The following is a 14,903-nucleotide window of genomic DNA, read 5'->3' as shown; positions in this document are numbered from 1 at the left end:
CCAACCATGCGGTTGTGTTTGTTATTCACGACTTTTCTGGATGTGCCGCAGTAAAATTGAAAGATAAACAAAACTGAGGCCTGTGTGATTTCTACCTCCATGGTGTAATGTACTTTAACTTCGATTGAACCAAAAATTCTGTCCTTTATAACTTTTGGTGAAGATCAAGATTTTAATGTGATCTTCATATGACTAACGAGTAATACTTGTTTATACTTTGTAGATGACACTAATGCCAAATGCATGAGCAAAATTTTGCAGGCAGGAAAGCTTCATCGCTCCTGACTTCCTGGTATGATGCACAGGGCCCAATTACATAAAGCTGCTAAGCACACAAATTTGCTTAGCATCAAATTTCATATTTTATAAAAACAGGATTACAAACCAAATTTCAATTGGTTGCATATTGCTTTTTTTATACTGGTATTCAGCTGTTGTTTGCTCATCCTGAAAATCATGTGGAAATATGGTCAGTAACTTGTTTTTATCGAGACAGAAAGTTCATGCTATGCAAATTGTTGTGCTTAGCAGCTCTATGAAATTAGGCCCTGATCTGCACTCAGTGTAAAATGAAAACACTATGAGTATAGCCGTGTACAATAAACTTCTAGCACTGATGCAATCGTGTCGCTATACAAAACACCAGAAATCTATTGTTCTATTCATAAATACCTCAGACAGTTTCGCTATTCCTATTGGTGGAGAGCGCGTCACGTGGGGGTGTTTAAACCTTTGTTTATAACCGGTTGTCGGCGGAGACTCCGCGCTAGTCTTGATGCAAGACGTTTCTTGTTACGGGCGATGCAGGCGCTGTCGGTGAGTTGGCCGCGCTGTGTGTAAAAGGAAAACCAGCGAATATGCACTAAGACTATATACGCGCATGCACACGAACGGAACTGGAAAACACACGCGTACGGCCATCGTACATGTACATGTAACATGTACATGTAACATGTACATGTAACATGTACATGAACATACCATGGGAGGTGGAAACATATAAGTTTCACAGAGTTTCTTATTTTGTTACGCCTTTTAACCAAAAAGGTATTTATGAATGGGAATCAAAGTGTGTTGAACCGGTTTTCAACTAGTGGTTTAAACCCGCCGAGGCCTGGTTCTTGATAATTTACCTCGACTTTGTCTCGGTAAAATGATCGAGAACCAGGCCTCGTTGGGATTAAACCACTAGTTGAAAACCTCTTCACCACACATAAGGGGGATGCACAAAATTATATCTGTGTTTTTGTCGTGTGTGTTTTTGTTCTAACGAGTACATTTTGTGTGAACATAGACTATATACACTCTAGCGGGATTTGAACCTGCAGTTCGCCAGATTTACGTGCGGGTACTCTACCATCTGACGGTTAATACTAATAATTATTATTAATAGTCCAGTATTTTGAACCGGTGTTACAGGAGATTCTGTCCCCCATACGGCGTACTGTGTACAAACTACTTCTGTTGGTGCCCTCTTTTACCCCCCCCCCCCCCCTCCTTCAGCCCACCCTAACTCCCCGACAGAATCTTCGGCGAACCGATTTCCCTAAAACACCGGTCATATAATGACGTGTCAACAAATTATCACAGCAAAACAAAACAAAAATCTTGGTCAGTTTGTGTATCCGTTTGCAAGCGTTGAAACGATAATTTGCTGGTACAAGCTTATCAACAGCTATTTGAAGGTAATTATGTTCGAATATACGGGTCAATATAGCTTAAAAACTGGATGCATTCATTTGGTGCTGTGTATTTTCATGTGCGAACCCTCACTCATAGGATGTCTTGGTATGTATGCCTATACATTGTATTTAGCAAAGACAGCTGATTTCTCCCACGATGATCACACTATCTTACAGATGTGTCTAAATTGCTGAACTCCCACGATACTTGCTCCTGAGAAATGCAGTGCTAATAACTTGTACATACACCATAATATAACATTTTGCTGATCAGATGATAGAGGAGCCGTAATCCCATGTACCACAGGACTCGATTGTTTAAAAGGCTGCAGCCAGGTGATGTTGAGGCACACTTTAGAAACTCGTTGTTGAGAGGAGTTCACGCTTCAAGATGAAATTGTTCATTGTGCTTGCCGCCGTTTTGGTGTGCGCTGTTGCTGTTCGATATGATGGGTAAATAATTGTCTTTCAATTATTATCAAACCGTATATTGCTTAAAGTTGCACACGATTCTGTATATAAATGTGCAGATTTTTATTTTTATTTTATAATAACGGGTTAATTTTAACTGCAATGTTTCATTTTTTGTTATTTTTTAAGTGTACAGCTTAAAAATGTCATTGATAGTCCGAAAATTGGTATCGAAACAGGATTTTTTTAAAAAAGTTGTTCTTTGACCACTTTCTCCTCCGTGAAATCATGCTTTAGATAGCAAGATTCAATCTAATTTTGCTAGGCTAACGTTTAAAAAATGATAAGTTTTTATTTGTAAGCATTAGGCCTATATTATGTCGCACACATTTTTGTCATGTTTGACTTTCAAGGGATACACAAATCGATCCTCTATTCTTTTTTTCATTCAGAAATATGTTATTGAGAAAAACAGCATAATTTGACAAATTTGCACAATAACTTTAAGAAAAGTGGCCATATATTACCGGGGAAATGTAGTTTAAAATGAACCCGAAATGTACTTAATTCTGTTTAATTATAATTGTGTGTCTATAGCTTGGTATGTTGGAATTTTCTTTTAGCTTTGCTATTGTGTGATTGGTTATCTTCCAATTAAATCTGGTTTTAAACTTTTATAGGAGAAAAGTTTCCTTATTGTTGTATTTTCCTAAGCATTCAGCCTATAGCCTTAGGCCTACTTATAGTTATCATGATTTTAATATAATTGTGAATGTTTTTATTTTAAATATAACTTACAGTTCTTGTTTGCCTTGGATTTGCCTTTTTCGTCATTTTGAAATCATGTGTTTTTTACAAAGTAAAGTTCAAAGCAACTTTGCCTCTGGCTATACGTTTTAATATACCATGAATAATAACTATGAGTAATAATATGAATTGAAAAAAAAAACAAAAAAACATATAGGCTACCGGAACAAGGTGATAAAGGTTATTGTTCTTCAAATTAGATGGAATTACTTTGCAGACAAAATTAGTACTGGTATGATTAAAGGCACTGGACACCTTTGGAAATAATATTGTCAAAACCAAGGATCATCACTTGGTGTTTCCCAACATATGCATAAAATCACAAAGTTGTCAAAACTTGGGCTCAATTGGTCATCGAATTTGCAAGAGAATCATAAAAGACAACAAAATACCTTAGTTGCATTACTTCGTGTGCTTTCAGATGCAAAACATTAAAGGCTTCAGCTGAAGTATTTTTTTATTTGAGTGAATAATTACCTCTTTCAAAAAAAAAAACTACGCTACTTCAGAGGAAGCCTTTTCTCACAATGTTTTATACTATCAACAGCTGTGCATTGCTCGTTACCAAGTAAGTGTTTATGCTGACAATTATTTTGAGCAATTACAAATAAAGTGTCCAGTGCTTTTAGAAATAAAACAATATTTTTCATTATTCAGGTATCAGACACTCCGCATACAGCCACGTGATCCGTCTGAGCTAGAATGGCTGAATTCATTGAAGGATGACTTTGCCTCTAAGGTAGAAAACGAAATTCTTTCATATCAATTATGCTATGGAAAAACATCAAATTATCGCACAAATTAATTAGGCAATGGCGAGCTTTTATTCTGTCACTTCATTTATAATTTTTGAAAATAATTAAGAATATATTAATGAAATAAACAAAGTGATGGTGATCTGGTTTTTCTTCTTTTGGTAGATGGCACAACCGGGTAGTTTCTCAGTGTTTTGACGTAACCTCTAGACTCTGGTTATTTAAGGGCCGTTCAGAAAAGTCAATTATAACAAAGTTCTATTTAAAATAAAAAGGAACTCGGAATTGTGAGTGGTCAAATGAAATAATTGAAAATCGAACTTTCAGTTTTTATAAATACCAACATACGAGAAAGATCGTCATCATTCTTGAATAAACTACAAAACGTGTGTTTAAGCCAGGAAAAGTCATTGAAAACGACAGATATTGGAGACCTTTGATTTAAAATAGGAAAATAGGCCCGTATGGTTCACTTCAGGCATTACTGTGTTCTTCAGTGTTTATAGATTATAGCATTAGGCCATTGAATATTTCAAAAACGAAGTTTGGGGTGGGTGGTTGTGTCAAAACAATTTCGAAAACAAAATTGAGACTTATTTACATTATTGACTATTCTGAATGTCCCCTTATGTAGCTTGTTATAATATAGGAACAACAAACATGCATTGAGAATTAAATTATCGATTTAATATAGTCTCGTTTCAGTCTCGGTTGTTTGTGACAAAATTTGACTAACTTATACCAAGAGAACGAAAGTTTTAAAAACAATTTTGTTTCTTCCACAGCTTGATTTCTGGCAGAACACCGGACGCCTTGACCGCCCCGTTGACGTAATGGTATCGCCGGCACTCCAGACTTTCCTCAAAGAAGCCCTCGAAGTTCGTGGCATCTCCTATGACGTCATGATCGATGACGTTCAAGCCGTCGCCGATTCGCAGATGCACCGTGACGTCAGCATCAGCGCCGCGTCATTCGACTACACGATTTATCACACATACGCCGAGGTATCCATTGTTTAAGTCCACCCATTTAACATGTAATGATTAGGTTTTAGAGAAAAAATAGCTTGCAATGTTTTGTTTCGTCCGAATGTTTTTTTGTAACCTTCACAACTGAAGAACAATAGGCCTAATAACTTGGTTTTACCCTTACACTGACGAGTGTTAGCACAGTATTACTTTCCAGAGTTATGTAGAAAAAAACCCAGGCATATTACTGGTGGGATTCGAACCCACGACCTTTTTAGACAAAATGCCTTACCAATAAGGAGCAAAGAAGTCGGATTAGAGAAAGGAAAAAACAAGAAACGATAACCATAACCACGCCAATGCACATTGTAACCCCACACAGGTGTGTTGCTCACTGTGTTAAGTTTCCTTTGTCTTGTACCCTTAACGAAAATTATATTCTTGAACACTGAAACTATAATTAACACTGTGTTTACGTGTGCAAGTTTACATCGTGTTTAAATTCCCAACATTATGTTGACTTCACTGTTCACAGTAAACAATTCGCATCATTTAAACACAGGCACCCGCAACATCCAGTGCTCCATTTTGGGAGTCAAAATGACACACAATCATGAACTGAACTTCAAAATGCTGAAGTTGACGGCGTTCTCCCTGCGTCGACAAGGAGTAAATTGGGGAACGCATCGGTTCTTAAAACGAGCCTGACTGTGTTTTCGCATTTTTGTTGTTCAAGAAGTGACGCGAAAATTTGTTTATTCCTGTTTACAGATCCAGCAATGGGTTAAGGACTTTGCAGCCGAATACAGCTTTGTACAGAACTTCCAGATCGCCACGTCATTCGAAGGCCGTCCAATCAACGCTATCAAGGTAGGTCAGCTTTCTTATAATCTCGTTGCTCGCATGAAATAGTATTCCTTTACATAGTTATTGTTGTTTAAAAATGTATATGTTTATGTTGGTTTTCCCAGCCAGTTTCAATTGGTCACTTTTCTTGAAAAGTTTGTTTTAACTATGAGTACATTTGGGTTATCCTTCAGATGGGAACAGCCGGATTCCAAAAGCCCGCTATTTACTGGCAGGGTGGTATCCACGCTCGTGAATGGGTGTCTCCTGCTACTGTCATGTACATCGCCAAATCCGTAAGTTCACATGTACACATTTTCATTATGTAAAACCTGAATGCCAGTTGATGACGTAAGCAGCAGCCCTATCGGGAAAATTCCTCTGGGAAAGTATACCTTTGTTTTTTTTAACCGTTTGATTGTTATAGTCCTATGCCTATAAAGGCCTGTAATAACTTATTCAACGATAATATCTGTGAAAATTTCATCCTAAAATGTGGTTGGGTTTTTATGATAACGCCGAACATCCGGAGCGATTATGCCCACGCGGGAAGAATAATCCATTTAACCGAATACACAATCTGAGAGAAAATAATTATTATGTTGCGATAAAAGCTAACATAATTACATTACTTCAAAGTGAAATGGTTCTCAAAAATGTTTTATACAAACCGTAGTTTACATTGCAACTATTGTTAGGACTGATTACCAACACTGCTGAATGCGCCGTAGCACCTTTATTCGGTGCTACAATTTGGTCTCGGAATTCATCACTCCAATAACCTATCTTTCTGAAAGTTTGTGTATTATAAACTCAGCGCCTTGAGTACCTTGTTAGGTAGATACGTCTTCGATATAGTATTAAACGTCTCTTCCCTTAGGCCACACGTTGTTAAACGGGAGCAAAATAATGGGCTCAATCTTATTAAAGGCAGTGGACACTATTGGTAATTACTCAAAATAATTATTAGCATAAAACCTTTCTTTGTGACGAGGAATGGGGAGAGGTGGATGGTATACAACATTGTGAGAAACGGCTCCCTCTGAAGTGCCATAGTTTTCGAGAAAGAAGTATTTTTCCACGAATTTGATTTCGAGACCTCATATTTAGAACTTGAGGTCTCGAAATCAACCATCTAAACGCACACAAATTCGTGTGACAAGGGTGTTTCTTCTTTCATTATTATCTCGCAACTTTGATGACCGATTGAGCTCAAATTTTCACAGGTTTGTTGTTTTATGCAAATGTTGAGATACACCAAGTGACAAGACTGGTCTTTGACAATTACCAATAGTGTCCACTGTCTTTAAAAAACAAAACGCCACGGGGCGGCAGACAAAATCAGACATGCCAACTAGTACGTTTTTCCCGTATTTCGTACGGGTTTTTGTAAAAAATACGGGTGTACGGGTTTTGCAAAAAAAATACGGTTTGAGCATCGCCACCGCAAAAATACAATTTTATCCCAGTTGGCCGTCGTGCCCTTTTTTAACTCAAGTTCAATATTTTTTTATTGACACAAATAAGTTTTCGGCCGACTACTTACGGCCGATAATGATCATCCAGTGAACTCTATTATTCCACGGGGTATTCCTTATTCAACTTTCACCACACATCGAGCGAGCGCAACGGAGATTCCCTCGCATCCATCATTGCACGCACGCTAGTAGCACAAACCTGCATTGCTTACTACACGCCAGTTTATCCGACGTCCCGATTTCACAGGGAACCCGTCTAACACAATTTGAACAACAGAGGGCGCTGTTGTCAAATGCCCTTATATGGTATCGGTCGTTTTGTGAACGGACGAATCGAGTTTGCAAAAGAATTTTTTGCCAAAATAAAGACACAAAAGATATAGAGCGCCTGAAGCGAGATTTTTATAAGATAAATTTAAGAACTATGCCCCCAAATACAACAAACGAACTTTTTTGGGATGATTTGTTTTTTTTGTCTTCTTCATTGAAATTAAATTGGTTTTGTTTTGTACTTGTCTTCTTTTGACAAAGAAAATTATATTAATTTTAATTAATTGACAAGGGTTTCTATATGAAATAGGATATGATTAATCAATGTCTTTAAGATATGATTTATCAATATCTTTTTTTCATACAAACCTGTTCCATTGGGTTATCCACCCGTAGGGAAACCTCTGCTAAATTTTTTATTTTATTTTTTATTTTGATTTTTTCTTTATTTTTTTTCTTCATTTTTTTTCTTCAAGTTTTAATTAACTGGTTTAATTAGGCTGTTTGATAACTTAATGGCCTTCACACCTTCTCTATTTTGCCTGTCTCGGGGCTTAAAATTACGTTTACGCGTGTTTAAAAAAAAAATTCAGGTTTTTGATGCAAAATACAGGTTTTGGGGTTTCAGAATACAGTTTTGTGATCCCAGAGGTTGGCATGTCTGCAAAATTACCCAAATAGTTTCATTGTGCCCACCATATCTCAAAATGGCTTATATATAGTTATAGTCGCCATGCATGTTGTGTGTTGCTTGCGGCGTCAGATAAAGCCATAAAAATAAAGTCACGGCAGTTTAATGACCACGCACTTATTTAAAGATCATTTAACCTCGATGTTAAAAAATACTATTACATATGATGGTAGGCATTTTTCTGTTCAAATCCGTCGTTCAATTGGGCTCTTCACGTTATTTTTAGCTGTTGTCGTCTACGCTATGTATGACAGAAACCCTAATAAAAGATGTATATGTTTTATTCTATGGCTAAAAATGGTAACCAAAATGTTAACCAACTAAAATATAACTTTAATTAACCTAGGTGAACCGCCCAACAGTTTGGAAAAGTGCTATTAAACGAACCCGCGCTAAATAACCAGCTTTTTAATGAATGATTGGTCAAATAGTTAAACTGCCCATGATTGTTGGTTAAATACTGCACTTTACCCAACCTGTTGGGCATTTTGGAGGAAGTGGGGATTAGTTGGTCAGAAATAATGGTTGGGCAATTCATGCCCACTTATATTGACCGTCAGACCCCTGTTGGTTGAAATCTGTCGTATGTTAACCAAAGTAGTAACAATTTACCCAACTAAATAACCAAAGTCTAAAATATGTTTACCCCAAATTTCAGTTTTGGATAGTATTATTTTGTTAACTGGTAACTGTTTTCCCCACAGCTTGCTGAAGAATACGGTACCGATGACACCGTAACAAAGATGTTGGATACCTTCGATATCTACATTGTGCCCTCATTGAACGTCGATGGCTACACTTACACATGGATTAACGTACGTAAAGTCTAAAGTATTTATAATTCTCGGTATTATCACATAACAGTTTACAAAAACACCCTTATTAGTGTAGCATTCTTTTGTGCCTTTTCACTAAACAGTTTCCCCATGTAGACTTTGTATACAGATTTCCTCGTGGAGCACCCGGTCTTAAAAATTCCCATATGGAGATTGTTTATTCTTTTTCATTTGTTTGTCCCGGTTCTCCATGAAGTATCTAAAATTAGTCCATAATCCTTCATTGGTCCTGAACAGAGCTAATGGTGTAACACCTCTCTATGGCTTTATGAACTGCACCATCAAGAAACATGGATTCAAAAACTATAAGCAATACTTATTTTAACCATTGTGAAATCAACAGTAAGCTTGCAGTACTTATTTTAGCCATTGTGAAATCAACAGTTAGCTTGGTAGGATTCGAACCCACAACCTATGATAGCTGCAACTGGGCCAAAAAATGCTGGAATCGTCTTCCTCAATCTGTTCGTTTAACCAATTCCCTGAGTTCCTTCAAATCCCAATTAAAAACCCACCTCTATCCTAAGTTACTCTAGATTGAATCATTGTTAATTGCATTGTTTTTGTCAGTAAAATATGTAGTTTATCTTTTTGTTTGGTTGCTATTGTATTTCGTAAGCGCTTTGTATCGCTTTTGTAAAAAGCGCTATATAAGTAAGGTTATTATTATTATAATAGCAAGTCCTACAGAACCACTGGACCAGTGATCTTATAGTTTTTAAAGCTACATCCCACTTTGGCTTGTCCCCAGCGTCTTGCCTTTAACCAAAGGCGCTGGGGTGGGCAAACGTATTATGAGCATGCTCTTTGGTTTAGTCAAGGCGCTCACAGTCCCTTCATCCAGCACACTCACACTGCACTAGTCTTGGTGCAAGACGTTTCTCGTTTCCTTTTCACACACACCGCGGCCAATTCACCGACAGCGCGCGCAACGACTCGCCTGACTTATAAGTCCACTCACCGCCGGAAACGGTGAGTGGACTTATAAAGTCAGGTGAGTCGTTCCGCGCGCTGTCGGTGAATTGGCCGCGGTGTGTGTGAAAAGGAAACGAGAAACGTCTTGCACCAAGACTAACACTGCACGCATTACTGATTAGCCCATTCCAGCAGTCCTGGATAGACTGGCCGCTAGGGCCGAGCGAATATCCCACTAATATGCAAAAGATCACATCATGCAAACATTTGAAACTATGCAATGGTAAAATACATGTTATTGTCACACTCTAAAGTTTCAACTTCTTTGATGTTAAAATTCAAGGATCGATTGTGGCGAAAGACCCGTTCAACATACGGTGCACAAGTATGCGTTGGAACAGACCCCAACAGAAACTACGATTACAGATGGGGTGGTAAGTACATATCAAACTATTCAGGCTATGAAAATCGTAGAGACCAACAAACTGTGTAGCGATTTTGCTCTGTCAATCGAAACCCATCATGTGTGTAGAAATTGGCTACCTCCCCAAAGAAACTGTCAGATTAATCACCCAAAATTTTCGAACAGTTCGGTACAAGCAAAGTGCAATTCCTGTCGGGGTATATAGCGACGAGTTCTTCGACTGCCGTTTAAAACCGGCAGGGTCGTGGCCGTGCGATAAATGCCCCCGAGCCGAAGGCAAGAGCCTTTATCGCACAGCCACGACCCTGCAAAAAGGTATCACTTTTTATCCACCAAAATCTGAAGCTGAAAAGCGGACTGCAGTATTGCTTCCTGCGTGGACACAACCGCCCCATGCAAATTTTCGGCAATATCTCAAAAACGCCACTTTAAGAAATGAATTTATACGTGTTAGTTTTATGGTATATCATTTACAACCATATCAGACTGAAACAAACAGTTGGCTCCAAATGTAATCAATAAAAATTGTCTATTTGAATGAAAGTCACCTAATAAACCAGGAAATCAAATTGAACTTTTGAAGGCTTTGCTCATTACATAAAAGTTTTGCAGCGTGGGAGCGAAGCAGCTGCAATTTGAGATGATATCGTAATAGGTTTATAAACAAAAGCTTATTAGTTCACACTTTTTATAATCAGATTTCGTTAAGCACCCCTCAGTGGAAAGTTTGGAAAATAAAAACTTATGTTGGTCTTTTGAATTTTGTTTTGTATTAATGTACACACTGACCCACTCCCTCAGATAGGAGATGACAGTAGTTGAAACTTTTGAGGTGCTAGTATAATTCCCCTTGGCACCAAGCCTTCCTGATATAAAAATCAATGGATATTATAAAGTTGAATTAAAACAGTTTTAACCTAGTTTGAAATCAAAGAACAAAAAACTGTATACGGCACTTTTACCGTGCATGTGTGTCTCGTATAAGTGAAGAATAATTGTTGAGCTTTTATACTCATTAGTAACATTTTGACTACGTCAGTAGTTGGGTATTTTTTCACAAACTGAAATACACTTATTTCAGCTCCGATACCGTGAATTTGTGTCTCGTATGAAAACGTGTAGACCAATCAGCGTTGAGCTTTCATACTCATTTGGTAACATTTTGCATACGTCAGATATAATTGGGTACATTTGAACTGACTGATACATACTAATTTCACATTGACTTGCAGGACAAGGGGCCAGTACACAGAAGTGCTCGGATACTTACCGTGGACCATCAGTCCACTCTGAGCCAGAGGTTGCCGCCACCACTTCCTTCCTTCTCAACCTTCAACAGACAGTTGTGAATTTCATCGACTTCCATGCCTACTCCCAACTGTTCCTTTCTCCTTGGTCATACTCAGCCTTTGCTGCTCTCCCAACTGAGAGCGTAGACCATGTAAGAATGTGTTAAAATACTCTTTTACACGGGCACCCCACGGAGCAATCATTGTTTTGTGGGTGTCATGGCCGAGCGGTTAAGAGCACCGAATTCAAGCTCTGCTGATTCTGTTCAGTATAGTGTGGGTTCGAATCCCGGTCACGGCGTTGGCAACGTTTGCGCAAGTGGAACACACCCCCCTGGTATCTGGCATTCACGAGCCTAGAAGTGTGACGTCAGGTGTTGAGGCTACCTCCCGGAAAGCTACAACTTATGTTACATTGCTAGGGATATTAATCGACCATATTTCCGGAGTCCCATTAAATACACATGTGAAGACAATTTATTTATGGTCGAGTGTCTTGAACAGGACTCGAACCCACACTCCAATGACTACATGCCAACCTTTGAACAACTTTGGTTGATTTTGGCGCTATATAATTTCCCTCTAATTGATTGATTGATTGATTGATTGAACTTGAGACCGAGCTTGAAAGATCGCACACGCATTATCTTTGCTTCCCAGTCCTCAGTCATGAATGCTTCAGTTTCTATACACTCTAACTCTTCAAATACATACACAACACGATTCCCAGTTATCTTTCTTTATCATTCATTGATAGTTCTTAACCGTCCTTTGTAACTTTGTTTTATATATAGGACGTTGCATCAGTAAAGGTTGTAAACGCTTTGAAGGCCGAGTTCGGAACTGAGTACACATACGGACCATCTGCAAGAACCCTCTGTAAGTTGCGTAACAGTTAATGATCTGAAGCGATAAACCTTGTTGTTTTCATCCTGTATTACAAGTCAAGTATATAGAGTGAGGCGAGCTCATTTTCTTTTTTTGTGATTTTCCGTGTACGACTAATAATAAACTGAAGACTTGGTTCAACAGAGCAAGGACCTCCTCTGGAGAAACGACTTGGTTTCACCTTAAAGCAAGGACGTCCTTTCTCTATGTTTTTATTTTTTTAAATTTTTTTATTTTAAGTTTTACACGTCAAACGACCATTCACATTTTATTTTCTTCATGGAAAACTACCGAGTTCATACAAATCCATGTTGAGAGCGAGCAACAAACATGATAAGTGGGCCTCATAGATACATGTATGTTTTGGTCTATCCCGAAAGAGGATTTTCAAAGTATAACTTTCGTTCGTCAAACTCGATGTTCGTACACCTTCTTTACATGATCAACAAAATCACAATCCTTGCGCTTGGCTCAATATTGTGGTGATATATTCATCAAAATAAGCCATTCAATAGTAATCATAGTAATCACATAAAGTAATATTCCTCAATTAAAATATATATTCTGGGATGGATTGGTGCAACAATATTTTGTTCTATATGTTCACAGATGCCGCTTCTGGATGCAGTGTGGATTGGGGATTCTCCAAACTGGGAGCCAAGTACTCGTACGTGATGGAACTGAGAGATACCGGAAAATTCGGCTTCCTCCTCCCAGCATCTCAGATCGAAGAGTCCGGTATTGAGACCTTCGCTGCCATGAAGGCTCTCGGGGGTCACCTCCTCAGCGAGTATGCTCCATAAGAATCTATCCCGAAGTAGAACTGCTATACTGTATTAAAAGCCTAAACTGTATATTCTATTCTATAGTTAGGTCTGAATAAAACCACACCACAATGTTTATCCGCAGAGTCCGGTATTGAGACCTTCGCTGCCATGAAGGCTCTCTGAGGCCACCTCCTCAGCAAATAATGCTCCATAAGAATCTATCCCGTAGTAGGACTGCTTTAGTTTACTGAACTATTCTATAATTAGCTGTACTATGCGCTACTATATTACAATATACCTCTTGCTTGTTCTGTATTCTGGTTGGCTGAAAAACTGTCACGTGGTATCAACTAATATAGTCTAGTGATCGCGCGCACGTGTTTTGCGGGAACTAGTACCTTTGAAAATAGTGCCCGGTTACAGCGCCCTCTCTTGACTTGAACCGTGAACAACAACTACAAAACTTCCTTTCTTTCCAGATTTCTGTTCTTATGTTTGACATTTAAGACCGAGCTGTGTTATAAAACACATATTGACTGACATTATTCGGTAACTAGTGTACGTCTATTCCCCCTCGGGCCTCTGAGTGACCGGAAGAGCGACCCATTTTCCTCGGCCTTCGGCTTCGGGAAATAGGTCGCACTTCTGGTCACTCAAAGTCCCTCGGGGGAATAGACGTACACTCTAGTTACCTCATTGCTAGTCAATTATGTGTATACTACATACTACATGCATATAGGTGTATGTTAAAGAAACCACACACAATGTTTATCCACAAATCATGAAGGCTCTCGGCGGCCACCTTCTCAGTGAGTAGACCTAATGCTCCATAAGAATCTACCTCGAATATAGGACGGCTATACTTACTATTGTCTTATACTATATCTTGTTATGTCTGAAAGAAACCACACACAATGTTCACCCACAACAATCATGCTTGCTTACGATATGACTCTCTATGTTACATTTTCCAGCCTCCTCTACAGTTAGATTGTAAAGGTCACATTATTTTGAGTTACAAAAATGGACGAATAGTTTCTGCTACAAAATTGTTTGCCAATAAGAGTTCAAGTTTGATGTTGGATTTCCATTACCCCTACCTTCAAGATTAGTGTAAAACTGTGTTAGTGCCAACTTGAACTAAAGTAGGCATATTCGTTTACGGTTTATTGTTTTTGTCATACCATTTTGTTCCAATATAAAATGAGGAATAAGTCATAACGGCAACTTCCTCGTTATTTTTGTCAACCAGCATTTTGGCCTATTGTGAATCTTAGGCGCATCAAACTAATTGTTACCAAATAATGTTGAACAATAAATAAACCATGAAGGAATGATTTAGACTATTTCCCGTTTGTATGCTTCTCTTCTTTTAGAAATATGAGAATTCGATTTTGAGGTCCCTAAATCTAGTATATATGTACCAACTTCGTGCGACAAGGATGTTTTTTCTTCTTCCATTATTATCTCGCAACTTCGACGACCAACTGAGTTCAATTTTTTACAGGTTCTGTTATTTTATGCATGTTTGACATACACCAAGTGAGCAGACTGGTCTTTGACAATTACCAAAGGTGTCCAGTGTCTTTAAAGAGCATGCCACACTATGACTACAAGACCTGTTTAAAATAAACAAACAAACAAACAAACAAACAAACAATGGAGAAACACAAACAAACAAACAATGGAGACAAGACAAACGGATCTAGTTAAAACAAAACAGTTTACAAACAATCCACTGGCAAAAAAACAAAAACCACTTTTAGGTCCTCGCTTTACCCAAGTGCCCTTCATGATTTATCCAATGTTGTGATATAGGCCTATAAGTTGTTAATTTTTAAGCTTTTTCTTTCATAACTCTTCGATATATTTGGAA

The 14,903-nt window shown here is 38.2% G+C and overlaps 1 protein-coding gene across 1 annotated transcript; it reads left to right on the top strand.

Annotated features, from left to right (window-relative positions):
- The first annotated feature begins 1,941 nt into the window (after positions 1 to 1,941).
- LOC139938041 (carboxypeptidase B-like) lies at positions 1,942 to 14,373 on the top strand. Its single transcript, XM_071933394.1, has 10 exons — positions 1,942 to 2,135; positions 3,558 to 3,639; positions 4,441 to 4,659; positions 5,395 to 5,493; positions 5,664 to 5,765; positions 8,613 to 8,723; positions 10,003 to 10,093; positions 11,316 to 11,524; positions 12,167 to 12,251; positions 12,870 to 14,373. Exons 1-10 carry the CDS (start codon positions 2,074 to 2,076, stop codon positions 13,061 to 13,063), a joined length of 1,254 nt encoding a protein of 417 aa, XP_071789495.1. The 5' UTR covers positions 1,942 to 2,073; the 3' UTR covers positions 13,064 to 14,373.
- Positions 14,374 to 14,903: the final 530 nt, after the last annotated feature.

Source organism: Asterias amurensis, chromosome 6, assembly GCF_032118995.1.
Source record: "Asterias amurensis chromosome 6, ASM3211899v1".
Classification (NCBI taxonomy): Eukaryota; Metazoa; Echinodermata; class Asteroidea; order Forcipulatida; family Asteriidae; genus Asterias; species Asterias amurensis.
The sequence above is the reverse complement of the archived record's forward strand: the minus strand, read 5'-3'. Positions and strand labels throughout refer to the sequence as shown.